The sequence below is a fragment of the Microplitis mediator genome, chromosome 2 (genome assembly GCF_029852145.1).
Source record: "Microplitis mediator isolate UGA2020A chromosome 2, iyMicMedi2.1, whole genome shotgun sequence".
In the NCBI taxonomy this organism is placed as follows: domain Eukaryota; kingdom Metazoa; phylum Arthropoda; class Insecta; order Hymenoptera; family Braconidae; genus Microplitis; species Microplitis mediator.
The window spans coordinates 3,074,556-3,093,507 of NC_079970.1; the positions used below are offsets into that span (position 1 = coordinate 3,074,556).

The 18,952-nt window shown below is 35.8% G+C and overlaps 2 protein-coding genes and 2 non-coding genes across 4 annotated transcripts; 3 read left to right on the forward strand and 1 right to left on the reverse strand.

The window, feature by feature from the left end:
• The first annotated feature begins 4,430 nt into the window (after nt 1-4,430).
• On the forward strand, nt 4,431-7,037 carry LOC130663644 (serine protease snake-like). Its single transcript, XM_057462990.1, has 5 exons — nt 4,431-4,657; nt 4,719-5,297; nt 5,709-5,973; nt 6,066-6,322; nt 6,400-7,037. The coding sequence occupies exons 1-5, from the start codon at nt 4,582-4,584 to the stop codon at nt 6,732-6,734; spliced, it is 1,512 nt and encodes a 503-aa protein (XP_057318973.1). The 5' UTR covers nt 4,431-4,581; the 3' UTR covers nt 6,735-7,037.
• Nucleotides 7,038-7,595: 558 nt separating this feature from the next.
• On the forward strand, nt 7,596-7,668 carry Trnak-uuu (transfer RNA lysine (anticodon UUU)). Its single transcript has one exon. It is a non-coding gene; the product is annotated as a tRNA-Lys (tRNA).
• A 2,734-nt stretch (nt 7,669-10,402) lies between these two features.
• LOC130663464 (actin-related protein 8) lies at nt 10,403-13,643 on the reverse strand. The gene is made up of 8 exons (XM_057462707.1): nt 13,470-13,643; nt 13,229-13,396; nt 12,668-13,159; nt 12,246-12,590; nt 12,018-12,164; nt 10,918-11,137; nt 10,702-10,830; nt 10,403-10,623 (listed from the first exon to the last, which is right to left on the reverse strand). Exons 1-8 carry the CDS (start codon nt 13,497-13,499, stop codon nt 10,451-10,453), a joined length of 1,704 nt encoding a protein of 567 aa, XP_057318690.1. The 5' UTR covers nt 13,500-13,643; the 3' UTR covers nt 10,403-10,450.
• A 447-nt stretch (nt 13,644-14,090) lies between these two features.
• LOC130664295 (U2 spliceosomal RNA) lies at nt 14,091-14,282 on the forward strand. Its single transcript, XR_008989336.1, has one exon. It is a non-coding gene; the product is annotated as a U2 spliceosomal RNA (small nuclear RNA).
• Nucleotides 14,283-18,952: the final 4,670 nt, after the last annotated feature.

Consider the following 18,952-nt stretch of genomic DNA (forward strand, 5'->3'; position numbering starts at 1 on the left):
ATGTGGAATTATAATAATTTTTTTTTAATTTGACGATAAAAATACGAAAAAATCACTTTTTCAAAATTTTAGGCTTGTCCATTTTGCCCCAAATTTCATGCGTAGGGGTAAAAATGCGCAAACATATCGGATTTATAGTAATTAGTCGAAAAAAAAAAAATTTTTTTTTGGTCAAAATTTCAGGGGGGCCGCTCTGCCCCACCCTCCCCTATATCCTTCGGTATGGCCGTATTCTGAGCTCGAAGAGCTTAAAAATTTACCAATAATAATGTTTTCGAGCCCTCTGAGCTTGAAAACAGCGGGAAGTTTTCGGGCTGGCCCACAGAGTCAACCGACTTCCAGATCTTTTACAGTGTAGATGTAACAAAAATTTTGAATAGGTACTTTGTAACTTTTGAAATTTATAATGTCATCAATATGAGGTTAAGTAGATCAGTAAAAGAATTTAGTGATTGGCATTCTACCGAGTGTCGTTAAATCTACGGGGAAAAACAGACATCGAAGTCGCTTGTTCTGCGACACCAGAATAATAATGAACGAACCCACATTCTATTTATCTCAATATAACTCTATTTTCTACAAGCTATAGATAAAATTAAATTTTTTTTTTTACGCCGAGGCCAATAGTTGTGAACTTTTATAATTATTGAGAATTTTTAATTGGTTTTATAATTGCTGGAAATAATTTATTTTCTAAAAAGAATCGAATTTCACAGCATACTTTAGACAGTAGTGAAATGCGTTGAATTATTTTCAAAGGGTTCACCAATTATTTTTCATTTTTTTTGTTCTATGAATTATTAATGAAAATTATATCGTTCATAATTTTTTTTATGCAAATTTTTTTAGATATGCTATTTATATGTAAAGATAGAACTAGATATGTAAGAAGGAAAAAAAAAGCACGAGTACCTAAAGCACGAGGGCGTTGGAATCGATACGATAGTCGATATCAAAGGCACCTGATTGGTCGTGCGATTACTAGTGTCCCCACCTTCTCACACTATCCTTTACTGATATCCGCGCGACGTGCATTCGTAATGCGACGTCGGGACGTCCGCGCGCTTGCATCCGTTCACCCACAGCATTGTCGTCCGTTCCACAGACGTAACCGCAGTTTCTGGGTCGTATCCACACTACTCAATATATTGTGATCGATCCATCAATAAAATCGATGTACGTCCGTATGAATTCATCCCTACGTACATCTAGTTTTTTGTCTGATGTATGTTTTTATTTTTCTCGCGGTTTTCGCGGATTATATTTTTCAAAATTTTCACACATCAGAGAAATATTTAAATCATCCACATAATTTGAAAAAAAAGATGACAAAAATATTCTTTTTCATGATTTTAATTTTGAAAAAAAAAAAAATAGTTTAGTTTTTTATTCAACGTCACTAGAATCGCTCGCTGGTTAATAATTGACGGAAAGATGGCTGGATAATAATTTGATATAAATTATAAAACTAAATAAATAATTAATATAAGTTAACTGGTGTGAAGTAACCTTTAAGGTGGCGCACGATGACGTCGTCGTGTCGCGTGGGTGCCAGCGGATATACGATCCGCCGGTTCGCTCGCTGGCTCGTCGTTTTACCGTCGCCTGAAGGGGATGGAGGTGAGGGTGGAGGTGATGTGGGTTCGACGCCCCATTCCTGTTATCCGACGACTGCCAGATCTCACCCTCTGCGTTCTCTATTGTACTATATATACATATATACTACTACTGAACATTCTCTCGCGCGTGGTGCCACCACCCAAGCAGTATAGAGCAAAAGTGCTGGTAAGTCTGTGTGTGTAAGAGACCGAAAAAAGGAGTAGAAAAAGAAAAAAAATGAAAGGAAACAGAGGAAAAAAAACAAAGACATAATTGTGAGCCTTGGGGAATCGAGAACGACCGCAAAAGTTGGCTTGTCCCCTACATTTTTACTGCATCACGTACACACTATACACTATCTAGTCGATAAGTGTTGAAGTGTTAGCGCACACCCGTCGTCATAAAATCCAAAAGCCTAGTCGAATACGACGTCAGTTACTTAATGCCACACACTTAAATGCAAGGAGAACTTGAGATAGTTTGAGGGGCGTGAGTATGAACGTTCAATTCAACATACAACGTTCGCACCCACGTATGTATACATAACACAAGTTGACATATGTAAAATGATGCAGCCTTAACTTGCGCCTCGATAACCATCACTTGGAAACTTAAACTCGCTTGTATTTCTTACGGTTTTACAGGTGTACCGACTATGTACTTGAACAATTACCTGCAACTACTCTTTACTACAAGTGCAACATTTTTTTTTATCCACCAAAAAACAAGTAATAAATCAATAGAACTTGAAAATGATTCGTTGCCGAAAGGGTCAAGTGAAAGGGTCAAAAAATGTCAATGGTATCTTGGGCAATTTTTGAATACAAGTAATTGTATAAGCGATCAATGAGTAGCAAAGAATTATATTTACGTCCAAATTGTTCTGACATTAGGATGGAAATATATTTTTGATGCTATTTTAAACTCGGGGTAGATAAAAACATTTCGCTTATTTACGCATTAAGGAAGAGCGGAAAAGGAGAAATTGAGATATTATTTTTTTGACAGCAAAGAAATTTTATAATGCTTACAAATATTTTGATGTTAAATTTTTCATGTACTGTTTGGATTGGAAAAAATACAGCTCTTGGAATGGAACTAGTTTTCGAAATTTGGTTTTTCAGTAAACTTTTATGATACAGAGTGTTAAAATGTCTGCATTGACTTTTGGGGTGATGCCTCTGTGTTCATTTACATAATTGGAAGTGTGCGTGATCAAAATGTTGTCATGCGATACCTTTCAAATAAATTAATCGGTTCGAGCAGATCTTACTTTGGACGAAAATTATTATTAAAAGTATGAGATCGATACTCTCGAGATCATCAGACCAGACTTTTTTTCGATCGATTTTTGAAAAAATTAAAATATTGTGATAATTGTCGTATGAAATTTGAATAAATTCAGTAGAAAAATTATTTATATCAGTAATTAAGGAATTACTGTAATCATTTGCTTTGACAGCTCGAAAATTTTCAGATTTCTTATTTCATGTCTGTTTTTTTATTTATGAAAAAAAAAAAAAACGAAAAAATCGTAATCACACTGAGAAAAATATTGGCTTGAAACCTACCAATTTTTATTATGCTGTCGACCAAACTTGAAACAAGAAGGGAAGCATCCAAAAAATTATTGTGCTCATACGAAAAAATATTATACTGTACCACAACACTTACTACGCGTGAGAAACTTGTCGATAAGCTTTAATAACAATTACTTTCATACATTATAATAATTGTGATGCGGCAAAATAATTTTTTATAAGAGCATGATAAATTTTTGGATGCTTCACTTCCTGTTTCAAGTTTAGTCGACAGCATAAAAAAAATTGTTAGGTTTTGAGCCAACATTTTTCTCCGTGCATAAAATAGTGAAGAATTTCAAAAACTTTAAAAAATGGAATAAAGGTCGCTAATTGAGAATCTGTCTAGAAAAAAAATTAAGAACTACGAAAGTGATAAAGATTTTGAAAGTATTTTTCCTATGACTCTTTCGATTATTTGAATAGTGCACAAATAAATTATTACTAAACATTTAAGTAGCATTAAGTCACCACAAGCAGCACAGATCAGAAATACGGTGAAGATAATGTAGAAAGTGATGAAATAGAGAAAAGAAACGATTGATCGTATTACCGATTCAGTACTGCTGTATTGTTAAAATACCCCGAGAGAAGATGTTTCTGGTTTATCAACCCGCAATATTTATTAACAATAATTACTCAATAATCGCAATGTTTAAAAAGCGCTTCAGTCTGTTACAGGAAAAATTTTAAATATTATAGTATTTTTGAAAATCTTTATACTACGATAAGACTCTCGAGGCACACGAAACTATTCATAGTATTTATATATTTTAAATATATTGACGGAAAATTAAGCAATTTCTGTTCTACGCAGTGGATTTCTTAATTTTTCCACTTCTTTGATTCAAATCTTCGAAATTATCAGACGTGAATAATGGACCAGCAATTTATTAGAATACTTTCGAAAATAACGTCGTTATGGAAAAAAATTCAGAGACTTAATTTGTTTTCTTTTTAAATTTTAGTAAAAATACCCATGATTTCTATATCGAGCTCTGGAAATTGTGGGAATCACAAATTTCTCAGAAGAAATTTAAAAATTTTTCCGGAGTATGACGTTTTACGGACCAGGAATAAATACATATGTATATTCATTAAATATAATTTTTTAACCAGAAGTGTCATCATAATCACATTTAAATAATGATACAACTGTATAATTAATGACAAGAGGTCACACCAAGGATTGACGCATGTGGTTTTCAGGATAAAATTCACGTAAATATGCATGTTTTTATTCTTATATCTAAAAACTTAGTGGGGATAGAAATGACTGAAGAGAATACGCGCCGATGAGACAAGCCAGAGTATATTGTGAAAGGTCGTCACAGTCATTCGTCTAAAATGAACGTTCATCAGATTTAAATATTTCAATTTTTCACGAGTACTATTTGTCAAGATGAATTCACTTATTTTTTACCCGGTATTCTGGAGATTAATTTATACTGCGATTGTTTTCGGACAATTTTACGAAGGTAAAGTATTTATAAAAATTTATTTAAACTTTAAAAATACTAATAAGTGCACAATACATAGGCGAAGATTGCAGTCTGAGTGATAATACACGGGGCGTATGTAAATCGTTATCAAAATGTGATGCTGTTTATCAAGAGCTATTATCCGGGAATATTCCCAAGAGTATTTGCAGCTACTTGAATTTTGAGCCAATCGTTTGTTGTCGTACATTGACAAGTACCAATAGCGGTAAAACAAGTTTTGCAACAACAGGAACAACACGCAAGCCAATAACTACAACACAAAGGTCAACAAGTTGGTTTTTTACGACTAAAAATCAAAGAAGAACAACAGAACGTGATACCGATTCATGGGTTTTTGAATATCCTGAAACTAGTTCACCTAGATTTCCTGATAATACTAATCAATTTAATTATAATAATAACAATAATAATAATAATAACTATCATTATAATAATAATAATGATAACAATTACAATAATAATGATAACAACTACAATAATAATGACAACAATTACAATAATAATGATAACAACTACAATAATAATGACAACAATTACAATAATAATGATAACACTTATAATAAGAATGATGATAATAACAATCAATTTCAAAGTAGAGGTAACTTGGCAAGACAAAGTAAGTTGATTAAAATTCTAAAATAATTAGACACTATTCAAAAATTTTCTCTACACGGAAAAAAAAAACTTTAAAAATACTATTTGAAATTATAACCCGGAACCCGGTTGTCAATATGGGGAATTTTAGCATTCAAATAGTAAATTTTATAACACGTGTCGTCTATTTTCTAAGTATCAGTTACGATTTTTAAAGTTCAAATAGTAATTTTTTTTACATAGACAATAAATTTTCATACTTATCCTATAATTATTCACGTTTGAATCATAAACGAAAAAATTACTATTTAGAATGATGGTATTTACTGATCACTTTATCATTATATTCCTTGTCATTCTCAATTTATATAGTTCATTTTTTCCGTGTATGAAACAATGATATTTTAATGGTAATTTTTGTTTGTTTTATAAGAATGTTCAGAATATGCACGTTCCATTTACACACTGGTAACGCCACCAACATTAGCAGGCAATCGTCAACCGGTCAATGTATCTCTCTGTGCAATAAAGTCTCAAAAACTTATTGTTGGAGGCACTAAAGCCGCGCCAAAAGAATTTCCGCATATGGCAGCTATTGGATATAATTCACGAGGGGAAATTTTGTGGCTTTGCGGTGGTACACTAGTCTCGGAAAATTTTGTATTAACTGCTGCTCACTGCACTCACTCTCTGGATTAGTAAGTCAATAGTAATAGTTATTATTAATTAGAAACGAGGAAAAAATTTTTTTGGACACTAAGTTTATTTTTTACTTTAATTAAAATTTCAGCGGTAAAGCAACGCGGGTCAGAGTGGGCGATTTAAATTTAAAACGTAGTGACGACGATGCAAGACCTCAAATGCGTAAAATAATTAGTATAATTCGTCATCCGGATTACAAAAAGCCGCTAGAATATCATGATATTGCGCTTTTAAAAATGGAAAGTCCGGTAAAGTTTGACGCTTGGGTAAGACCGGCTTGCTTGCCTTATGGAATGATGAATACTGAAAACGCGATTGCTACTGGATGGGGTCGAGTTGATTGGGGTAATTTTTGATTCTGTTACTTGATTAATATTTTAATTATTTTACTGTAAGTTTTGAACGTTAATAAAAATTTTCAGCCGATGAAGAAGGATCTGAAGATTTGCTCAAAGTAACTTTGGCGATGGTACCCCACCAAAAGTGCAATTCAAATTTTATGAGTGGCGGTAATGATTACAAGTTGAAACAAGGGGTGATAGATGAGTGGCAGTTGTGTGCAGGTGAAGAGGGCAAGGATACGTGTCAAGGTGACAGCGGTGGTCCATTAGTTAATTTTAATAATGAATATAGTTGCATGTATAACGTTATCGGTATAACAAGTTTAGGGCGATTCTGTGGAAGTTTCGTTCCGGGTATTTATACACGTGTTTCTTATTATATTCCATGGTTAGAACAAACTATTTGGCAGCGATAAGTTTTATAACTATTTTTATCTTTATACGCTGTAAAAAATTTTGAGTGATTACGGATTTTATTTAAATCCGAAAGTCGCGGGATTCCGGAGTTTAAAAAAAAATCACTCCGCATACGAAGTCGACAGGGAGTTTGTTTTTTTAGCTGAGTGATCCGGATTTTATTCCGCTCCGCAGTCACTCCGGATTTACTCCACGTTCACTGCGCTAATTTTTTACAGCGTATGAAATTTCTGTATAATTAGAAATATAAAAATTGTAAATAATAATAAATTTAATAAAAAACCTACAGAATTTATTTGATACCTCGAAATAAGTAGCACCCGAATTTTTAAAAATTACCACATTTTAGATTAATGAATTATGGAAAACATGTTTTTTATACTAGAATGATTTCGTCTACAATACACACATGATTTCTAATGAATATTGTTAATCACTATACGTACGAACTATGTGGACGCTATCAACTTATCGAAAATGAAAGTTTTCCTCTAAAAAATCAGACAAAGAAAAAAAAAAATGAAGTACAGTGACCAAATTATAAGCTATTTAGAAAATTTCTGCTGCATATTTCTCTGTCAGGAGAAATATTGAACCTCAAAAATAACATTCATAGAATTTATATTTTAGTTTTTAAAGGTTGAAATTTTTTTTTAGGTTAAAGCTGGAGAAATGATTCCTACGAGCCCAAAACATCGATATTTGTCAAAAAACATCAGTATTCAAGTCGAGAATCAATCTATTTGACTTTTTTTTTTGAAAATTTCTATTGTAAAATGTTTAATTAGTTAAAAATAACTATATTTTGGCTTTTCGGGGACCTTAGGTTCATATGAAACCAACGTTTTTGCATTAAACATGCTCGGATAGCTCAGTCGGTAGAGCATCAGACTTTTAATCTGAGGGTCCAGGGTTCAAGTCCCTGTTCGAGCGATTCTTTTTGATTTTTTTTGTCAATCATTTTTAATAAATGACTAAAATCTTTTATTACTATTAGTTTTAGTCATCAACTTATTAACAAATGACTAGTTCAATTTTATTTTTTTAAAAAATTAAATTACTAATCAATTAATTAATAAGTCGGAAAGATATAGACTTAATTGTGAACTGAGAAATATTAATGAGATTCGAAGTTATTAATATTTTAAAAATCAACTAAAGGAAGAGACCCAATACCCGATCACTTATGTATTTACTAAATTTTACTAAATATAGATATACAAATACATGGAGTGATCGAGTACTAGTTCCCTGATCAGGTACTAGGTCTTACCTTATATGCCAAAGTACTTTAATAAATAATGGATATAAATCTAATAATGCTGGTCCAATATTCACGCCCAAGTTTCAAAAAATAATTATATAGAGTAGAAGCAGCATTTGCGGCCACTGCTCGATTTTTGTACATTTAATACTTCATTTTAATGAATGAAAAAGTATAAAATAAAATTTCCATTTTAATAGTATTATAAAAGTATCTTCGAACACATTTTTAAAATCACCTATGGCGTCTTTTACAAATTTATTAAAATTCTAGTGTTCAAAACTGGCCAAAAACGATGAGTGTGAATGTAGCAGACATCAGACAAATTTAAAATTATTAATAAATAGAGTAAATAATTTAAAAAAAAATATTTATAAAAAATGCACTTATGAATTTCAAAATTTTTTAAACGCGCATTTTTTAAAAATTTTATTTTATTAATTATTTACTCTATTTATTAATAATTTTAAATTTGTCTGACGTCTGCTACATTCACACTCATCAAAAACGTCACCTCTACCCTATTTTTTAATTTAAATAAGTTAAGAAAGTTAAAGTCAAAGTATTTTATGGCAAGTGAACTTGGAAAATAAAAATGAGAAGATTGACCACACAAAGTAATATAAATATGCAATAACGAACCCCAACAAAGAACTGATGCAGATCTTCACAATTGACAAGTTGATTTGGCTACGTACCGCTGCCTTCAATATCACTTTTATTGCTTGCCGGTGATCGTAAGATGCATTGAGTCCAGGAAAAGCTGGAAACCCAGACTGCTTCAGTAATCCACATCCTTCCTCCTCTTCCACTATTGTATATAGTCACCAGTCACATTTTACTACATCCTATTTCTATTCACCAACTACGCAGTACGTTTTATTTCTTGGATAAAAAATCAAGACAAAGAAAATGAAACTGTAACAGAAATAAAATATCAATTGCTTAAGAGTGTGAATGTTCCAGACATCAGACAAATTTTAATTATAAATAAATAGAGTAAATAATTAAAAAATAATATTTAGAAAAAAATGCACTTATTAATTTTTGAATTTTTTAAATGCGCATTTTTTTAAAATTTATTTTATTAATTATTTACTCTATTTATTAATAATTATAAATTTCTCTGATGTCTGCTACATTCACACTCATCAATATGACAGTAAAGTTAGCAGACATTTAAAATTTAAATAAATTTTTTTAAATAGATAAATAATAAAAAAAATATATTTCTAAAAAAATGCACATGTAGAAAATTTCATAAACTATACATGCAATTTTTCAAAATATTTTTTTTAATATTTGTTGTTTTGTTAAAAAAAATCAAAATGTAGTTAAATGTCTGCTAACTTTATAATCATCTCATCAATTGCTTTTGATTGTAACAAAAAACTACACGATTGAGTGTGAAAAATAATAAGTAAAATTTAATAATTAAAAAAAAAATATTACTAATGCTTTACATTTACTTGATGAAAATGATCACAATAATAATTATTATTATTATCACCATTGATAGTTGTGTGATTGATAATTTAAAAAATTGTTTTGTAATAAATAATCAGTACTAACGTTTACAATTAAATTTAAGTTCCAGTGCTCGAACAAAGAACAACGGTTACAAAGAATAAGATTCTCCTGCTACGCGTCAAGTTGCACCTTATTCTCTGTCGCCAACTGCGTAGATTATGATGCCATCTGTGAATTCTAAGCCGGTAAGTTACCGTAAGTTGAATTTACTGTCGTAGTTTGACGTCGAATGGCCGCCAATAGTTGCCGTGTCTATTAGTTGACATCAAGTTGCAGTCAATTTAGTGAGTGTAAACGTAACTGACAGGTGGGAATTTTTTAAATATTTGAGTAAATAAATAAAATGTAAGTAAAATAAAAAATCAAAAATGTGTATTTAGATCAATGAAAAATTCGTACGAGCATTTTTTAAATTTCATTATTTTAAATTCGTAAAATGTCTCATGTCTGCTCAATTCACACTCATGTCAATTTAAACGTAAGGATTCGTTCTCTAGGAACAATTTTTCAAACCGGGTTTGAATTATTATTATTGGTATATTTATATATTATTAATGTAGATAAGATATACTAGCAATATTGATTTAAACCCGATTTGAAAAAATGGCCCCTAATTTTATTGCAAGATCTGGAGTTAGCAGCAATTTTCGTTAAAACAAAAACTGTCCCACCCCTGTTTAAAAATATTGATTGAAAAGAATTAAAAGTGATGAAATTCGAATTCTTTTCAATAATTTCAATTGATTTCAATTTTTTTGTTTGTATATATAGATATACAGTTTGCATGGAGCGACCGCTTTTCAATTGTTTTCAATCAATATTTTTAATCAGGGACCACTTGCACATTCAGGATATAAAATATGATAATTATAATTAAAATTAATAAAATAATTTATTTATTTTTTTCTACATTGGTTAACGTCACCACATAAATGGCGCTCTTTCTCGTAGCACACGAACCCCATGATGTTCCCATTCCTGACGACTGATCCACAGTTCTTGGGCTGACTCCAAACAACTCAGTATTGCTGCTCCTTTCCACGCTGTCATTCCCGAATCCATTTCTTTTGGCTGCGTTATTATGTCTAGTTGCTCTAAAAAATTCAATTTCTCAATTAATAAAACAAATTAATTAACATTTTCATGGACAATAATTATTACTCGATACCTACCAGCTCTATACATAAAAGGAATTTGTAGAGATATTCTGTTATGCAGCCACATGCCAATACCCTGAAATTTCATTCCGGACCCGACTACCAAAATGCAACTGTACATTTTACGTTTCAAATCTTCCGTTGCTGCAAAAATTATTCAATATCACAATTAATTAACCGACATAAATTGTGATTAAAATTTTAAAAATATATTTCATGTTGAAAACTTACGGCAACGATCTATACTCTGTAAAATTGCATGGTCAAGACCTAGGAGCTGTTGAGGACCAACTACAAAGTCTCGAGGAGCATCAAGATCGCGATTTGAAAGAGCCATTGGTGCAGTATCTACAGCATCAACTACAACTTCTTCATCAGCTGTCGCTGCAGGAGCGGCAACTTCCTCTGGCATTTCTAATGTCTGTTCTAAATTCTCTTTCATTCCTCTCCTCTGTAAAAAAGTAATAAAATAAATAATAATCAATTAATCATCCCTGATTAAAAATACTCATTGAAAAGTATTGAAAAGGATGAGAATCGAATACTTTTGAATAAATCCTATTCCACAAGCTGTTCATCTGGACATAAAATTAATACTTTTCAATTATATTGAATCTAAAAATAATATAAGAATTTCTAAACTTACAAAGAATTGAAAAAGATTCGAATAGATTGATATTTTTAATCTTTCTGAATCCTCGTCAATAACAAAATAATTTCACATTTCAGGTCACGTGTGGGATTGAAAAAAATTCAAAGGAATCGACAGTTTTTAATCTTTCTGAATTTTCCTCAATTCCAAAATAGTTCCATATTTTGGATCGAGTGTAGGATTGAAAAGAATTGAAAGAAATTGAGAATTTTTAATTTTTCTGAATCGTTCTCAATACTAAAATAGTTGCATATTTCGAGTTATGACTTGAATTGAAATAAATTAAAATGAATTCACATTTTCGAATCTTCCTGAATTTATTTCAATAGCAAAATAGTTTCACATTTCAGGTCACGTGTAGGTGTAAATGACCACTTTGGAATTGGAAGGTATTGAAATGATGAAAGATTGAATTCTTTTCAATACTTTTGAATTCCATTATAAGAATTAGAAAGTATTCAAATAATCAAAATTTCGATTCCATTTAATATTTTTCCAAATCTTCGTATGGATTGAAAAGAACTGAAATAATTTTCAATACTTTTCAATGAGTATTTTTAATCAGGGCAATTTAAAGGACAACCTGGAGTCACTACCTGACTGTCCGAGAACAACCAAATTTAGTAACTATGATTTAAATCTAATTTATAGATAATAATTAATAATTAAAATATAGTACACTAGTTTCGCGCAGATAATTTTCATCATGAGGATCTTCCGGATCTCCCATGTAACGTTTTTGGATATGGACGTTATGTATTCCAGTTATTTTAAACAGCTCGGGTTGAAACAGACTGAGTGGAGCTATCAAACATTCATCACCAACCTGATAATTAAACAAATACACATACAATTAATATTTATAACAAATTATATCTCAAGTTACATTTAATTCAAATATTTTTACCTGAAGTGTGTACTTTTCAATAGGCGCGTTCGGTTGCTTAACAAGAAATGATTTTTCCTGAGAACCGCAAATATTTAAATCTACGTGACAGAAATCTTTTTTAAGCTCACCCAGCAGTACCGCATCCAATTTATTTGAAGGCTGACAGGTTTTATAAGGGAACGCAGATTTTTGTAATAACCAATAAAATGTCTGCGTTATATTGCCACCCCCATAGTCCATTCTCACCCGAGTATTCCTGTGAGAAATACCGTCTTCAACGCAAGAAACTGATGTCTTTTCATGGCCCACGTCAACGACACATGCGTATCCTAAACCAGCACCAAAAGTTGCTGCTACATGATCCTAAAAATAAATTATTATTTTTATACTTAAACTTTTAAAATTAATCTGTAAGAAATTCTTATTAAAAAAAAAAAAACCTGTATTAAAAAACAGCCACCAAAGTCCATTTCACAAAGCAACAAAGTTGTCAATTCTTTCAAATATTGTCTATTATATATATCAGGTACAACAAGAACAGCTCGATAATGTTTCAACTCATTAACAGGAATCCCAAGTTTTTCAGTGATAACGTACTCCCAAATAGTTTTTAAATCCGCCAATATCGCGGTGATGCTTCCACCTGGTCCCGAATGAACATTGAGATCACCACGACGGTATGGAAAATGAATATTATAATTATCTTCTGGACTTAGGGTCAGTATGTCCTCGCCGACGATTACATCTCTGTCACTTTTTATCCATTCAACGTTATTTGATGAAACTGTCTCAGGATTAGACCTCCTATTGAAGGCTGCTATTTGCTGTGGAGGCGTTGCGTACCTCCTGCGTCCATCTGATTGCAAGCAAGATTGTAAGGTATGTGAGACTTGTAATCGCGACTCTTCCATCGCTTGGGTCAACTCTTTTGTCTGTAATAAATATTAGCATTAAGTAATTTTCATCTATAGATATTCATTAAATTATCAGTTGCCAATTACCTTTGGTACCAATGCCGGTAGAAATTCATCCTGATATGGGATTCCATTGGGCAACCTCTTTCTCGCAACAGCATGCAAAATTGTCACTGGATTTAAATCAGAGGCTCTTCCTATCCTGACATTCTGGGACCCTGGGTGAATAATTATGACTGTTTGGGCTTGAATTTGCTGTAATTGTTGGAAAAATTATTAATACACTATAAATAAATAGAATTAAGTAATGAATGAATAGATTAATTACTTCGGCACATGATTCATGAAACGCAGGCATAATTATTTTATTAACAATTGACCATTGTAATAATTAACGGTTTAATCTTTTGAATACTTTTAACTTTTACTGTCAATTTATTATATTTTGTGTGATCAACTCTTACTTACAGAGTTTGTTTTTTGTTTACATTTCGATTTGTGCAATCACTAGTGACCTCTAACTGAAAAAGTGAGAAATAAGCGGGATAATTTTGAATATCCTGTGATAGTTTTTTATAAGTTAAATAAATTATATGCTAATATCCTTGGGGTCTTTATCGAAGTTTGAGAGATTTGAGGGGTGATAGTAAAAAAAAATAAAAAATTAAAAAAAAATTTTTTTTTGAAAAAAAAAAAAAATTTTTTTGAAAGAAAAAAAATTTTTTTAAATAAATGTTTTAAATTGTTTTTAATCGTTTTTAGAGGAAATAGCAATGTATCCAATGCAAGAGGGGAGCTGCTAGAGAAGGTCGTTCAGAGTGAAAAATGAGAAAAAATGAAAAATGTAAATTTTCGAGACTACCGTCAGGTGTCACTTTGCCAAATGTTTTGTTCCTATAAAGACACTTATTCTAGAGGTTTTAAATACCGTTTTAAAACAGTAATAGGTATCGCTTCTCGGCCTGATGGCTAAGATCAAAGTGTAGTATCTGTTCTTATCAGCTTAATATCTGATACGATTCTCATTGAGAATCCAGTATATTAATCTGATTTTTGGAAATTGGTCGAGTCCCGGAGCTTGCTCCGGTTTGACCACGAGTTGCCCTGTCATTGCAGTACAGGCGGGAGCAGCTCACTCAACCTTTTTCCAAAAATCAGATATACCTGACTTTTTTGCGGGGAGTGTAACAACTCCCCACGACGATCCTTAAACACATACACCTAGTCACGTATCAGATCCCCCTAATTCTAGTCTAAACACTTTGATCTTAGTTTTTTTAAAAAAAATATTTATACACAGAGTTTATTTATACATTTTTTTACATTGTGCGGTTTATTTTGTTGTGTAAATTATTTATTTATTTATTATATTTATTTATTTAATTTATTTTAACATTAATTACCAGTGCAATATTATTATTTATTTATTTATTACCACCTTCTGTGACACCGCCGAGAAGCGATTAGTTATAAGTGTTACGACGAGCAGCTCGGATTCCCCGGAGGACACCACAACCAAGTGGACTCAACCCGTGGTGGACATCGTGGGTAAGTTTTGCACATTAATTAGTTTACGGGGTCCCCTCTCTTTTTCTTCATTCTTCTACTTACCTTCCCCTTTATCCATTTTTTACCCTGGGTCACTTGAGAAATTTTCTCAAGTACCTACTCTTGGAGTTGGGTGATTGTTATTGGCAACTGTCGGTAACATCACTCTCTCCTATATCCGGGTTAGGTTACCTACAATTGACGTGAGTCGGTAAAGTAGGTTCCTAACTTACTCCCTGCGGTGAAAGCCGTTCCCGGAGACTTGTAACAACAAGTTAACCAGTCCCACTGGTAACTGCCCGCTTACGGTCTCTATCCTTCCCACTACCTACCCAACTATCTCTTTCTGTTCGGGTTGGTGATCTATCTGATCACTCTCTCGCTCCCTCCTGTGGTTTCCAACTGCGAGTGGCAGCAATACACTGTCACTTCGTAGTTAAAGAGCCACAGTTTTTCTCTCTCGGTCCCTTGGGTTCAGAGCGGGCACTTGTGTGCTTTCTCTCGTTCCCGTACCGAAACCTCTTTATCTTTCCCGGTGACTAGATATCGGGGGTGGCAATACCAATTGCTCTCCCGGTTCTCTAGTTCCCGAAAACTCTTTCTATCCCGGTCCCTTGGGTGCAGGGGGTTGCAATTCCCATTGCTTCCCGTTGCTCCAGTACCGAACTCTTTTCTATCCCGGTCTCTTGGGTTCAGGGGGTGGCAAATACAAATTTGCTTCCCTTGCAACTCGTACCGAACTCTTTCCTATCACGGTCCCTTGGTGTAAGAGGGTGGCAAATACAAATTTGCTCCCCCTTTATCCCGCACCGGTTCTTCCGTATTCTTCCGTTCCCGAGGGTTTCCCCTGCGACTAAAGAGATAGTCGTATATCTCTTTGTGTAGGACTTCCTCCGATTTTTGCCATGGAGATTGAGCTCCAATTCCCTTTTCACTTTCCGGTGCAGTGTCCTTTCTGCGCTAAAGCCGTAAGAAGGACGCTGCGACAATACAGTAATTATTCGAGTCTCAATCAACATCTTGCGCGGGAGCACCCGGATGCCGAAATCAAGTATTTTTGTAGACCGTGTGGATATAAATCCCTCAAGCCTAAGGCCGTGGCGTTGAAAGACGTCAAGGCCCACCATAAAAAGGCCCATCCGGGTGCCTCCGCGAAAGATGTTGACCTTCCCTCCGGAGAGTCCGAGCTCCCCGTCGTAAAAAACCGAATCCGCCGAAGCGGAAGCGAGAGGCGTAGCATCCCCAATAGTTCAAGTCCCGTTACTCGCACCCCCCCTAGCAGGCCCATTACACGTCCGTCGCCTGCTACCACGAAACCAACTTCAACCAACACCGTCCAAAGTGCTGTCAGAAGTCCAGCGGGTACGGGAACCAGTGCCCCACCGGTAAGCTCTAGCGCTGCCGGCAACGCTCCTCGTAGTCGCCTACGCACCCCAACACAAGTAGCAATAATAACAACAACAACAACATTAACTACAGCAACAACAATAATAACAACAACAACAACGCCCTCTGTTCAAACCACCACAAGCTACACGTGCTCAGTCTTGCCAAAGCGAGGCGTGCCGACCGTGGCTTCCAATATATTATTAACAAAGAAGAAGGTAATAGTCCGGCCTACAAACAATAAGAAACTCTCACCACCACCTAAGAAGAGCATAGACAACGGCGGGGCCGTCTCCAAGGCCCCTTCACCACCAGCACGAGTCCAGACCAGGTCAATGAGGGCAGGCAGTGTGCCCCCTCCAACAGTAACCAGCAAACCGTCATCTCCAGCTGCCCTGGTGACACCAGCAGTGTCATTTGCTACCGTCGCCAGGGGTACAAGGGCACAATCCGCCCCACCAACTCCAACTCCATCACGGAAGAGACCTGGTCGCCCACGAAAGGACGCAGCCGTTGTCACATCGACTGATATAGCGGCTATTACCACTGCCACGGTCACGACCACTACGATACGGGGTTCCATTACTTCGCCCCGTATCTCCAGCAGCCCTACGATGATACCACCACCAACATCAAGCAGACTGGGCACCATCAGAGAGGCAGAAAGGGTGCAAACAGGAGCTACAGGAGCCCTCGACGATAATAACAACAACATCAAGGGCACGGGGAACAGCCAACATCAGCAGCAGTCCACGTCTACTCCAACACCATCTACGGGCGACGTGGACCAACATCAGCAGCACCTGTTCCCCCAAATTTTAATAAAGTCACCCCCCCACATGGCTACGCCTCCCGCCCCTAGGACTGTCAGCCCTGCCGTCACCACTCACCCATCGTCCAACAACAGTATTAACAATTCATTCAACAGCATATCTAGTCAACCACAAAACAATAATAATAATAGCTTCACAATTTTAAACAATAGTCTAGTCAATAACCCAATACAATCCATTACCATCAATAATAGTATCATGACTGGTGACGACAGGGCGGACACTCCAAATAGCGCGAGTAGGGGCGATAATGACGGCAATAACAAACATTTTAGTATTTTTAACCCTAACAGACACACTGCTGCTGCTGGGAACAGTAATGGTGTCAATTGCCGTGACTACAACAATAATAATAACAATAACAACAACTCTTGCATCAGGTGTGAATGTGGAAGACGCATCACACCTGATATTTTTAATAACTCAAGTAGTCGCGGCAATACTAATGGCGCTACTGCTGTGAACAACAGCAGCAGTAATTTTAATAACATTATAAACAATAACAAAGTAGCTAGTAATAACAAATGGACGCGAGTTATGCGCGGTCGCGGCGGTCGCAATGGTGGACGCAATAACATTAACAACAATAGTAGAATCAACAACAATAGCCCGGTTTTCACTTCATCCAATGTTTTCAATTCTTTAAACCACGACGACAGTGGAGATGTAAACCACGGGTTAGATCCGCGCCCGGGCGGTCGTTCGGGTGTCCCGCGTGACGCCTCGGGCCGCATATTCCAGCGCGACTCATATATGTCTAATCGCCGACCGCATAGCTCCCAAAACCCCCCTTTGCCAAACCCCCGGCGCGAAACCAATAGAGATTCTACGCGTCGTAATCCCCACCCCCCACAAAGCCGTAACAACCAGCGACAACCGGCCCAACGGAATTTGGCTGGGCCTACGCAAAGGGTGTCACGCGATAATAAGCGTCGAGACCTTATTGCGATGGCTAATGCTACTGAATCCTGGGATGAACTGGAAGAGATGGACAGGGAACTGTCTGTGTTCTTTCAGGGCACCACAGAGTCCAGGCCAGCGGGTCGGGGGCAACCTGGAGGACGAACGGTGAACCGCAATCAAGTAGGCAATAATAATCGCGAAGGCCCACAAGATCAGGGTGACGGTGGTAGAATTCGTTCTGCCACCCGTATTCAAAAACTGTATAGGGAGAATCGGAGGAGAGCAATGCAGGAGGTGCTTGAGGGTCCATCACCCTTTTGCCAGGTGCCTAAGGATGATGTCCTCAAGTACTTCCGAACGTTGTATTCTGACGATTCCCCCTTTAATGAGGAGTTGCCAGCAAGGCAAGTATGGCCACTGGACGAGGGCGATGAGTTGGCTGGGGCCTTGATCGCCTCTCTGACGGCCACTGAGGTCAGCCGGAGGTTAGCTAGGATGCAGGACACTGCACCTGGCCCCGACGGCTTGAAATACAGTGACCTGAAGAAGGCAGATCCTGGTTCCGGACTGCTCACCGCCATATACAATGCGTGCTTCCGTCTAGGGGCCATACCAGTGTCGTGGAAAGTCTCCAACACTGTATTAATTTACAAGAAAGGAGACCGAAACGACCTGTCGAACTGGCGACCTCTCGCGATGGGCAACACCATCTATAAGCTCTTTGCCGCCTTGATTGCTGATCGCTTGACGAACTTTGTTGTCAATGGGAGTAGGCTAACTTCATCTCAGAAGGGTTTCTTGAAGTACGAGGGGTGCCTGGAGCACAACTACGTTATACAGGAAGTCCTGACGGATGGAGCACGTGAGGGAAAGGATGTTATCATCGCGTGTCTGGATGCTTCCAATGCTTTTGGTTCCATCCCACACGAGGTGATATACGATGCTATTGATGGGATTGGAGCACCTGCGGTGTTTCAAGACCTGATAAAGAGTTTTTATACTGGGTGCACGACGAGGGTTCGCACCAGCGAGGGCTTTACTGATCCTGTTCTTCTCATGAGAGGAACTAAGCAAGGTTGTCCGGCTAGTCCGATTGTATTTAATGTGGGCACTGATTCTGTTCTTCGAGCGGTAGAAGAGC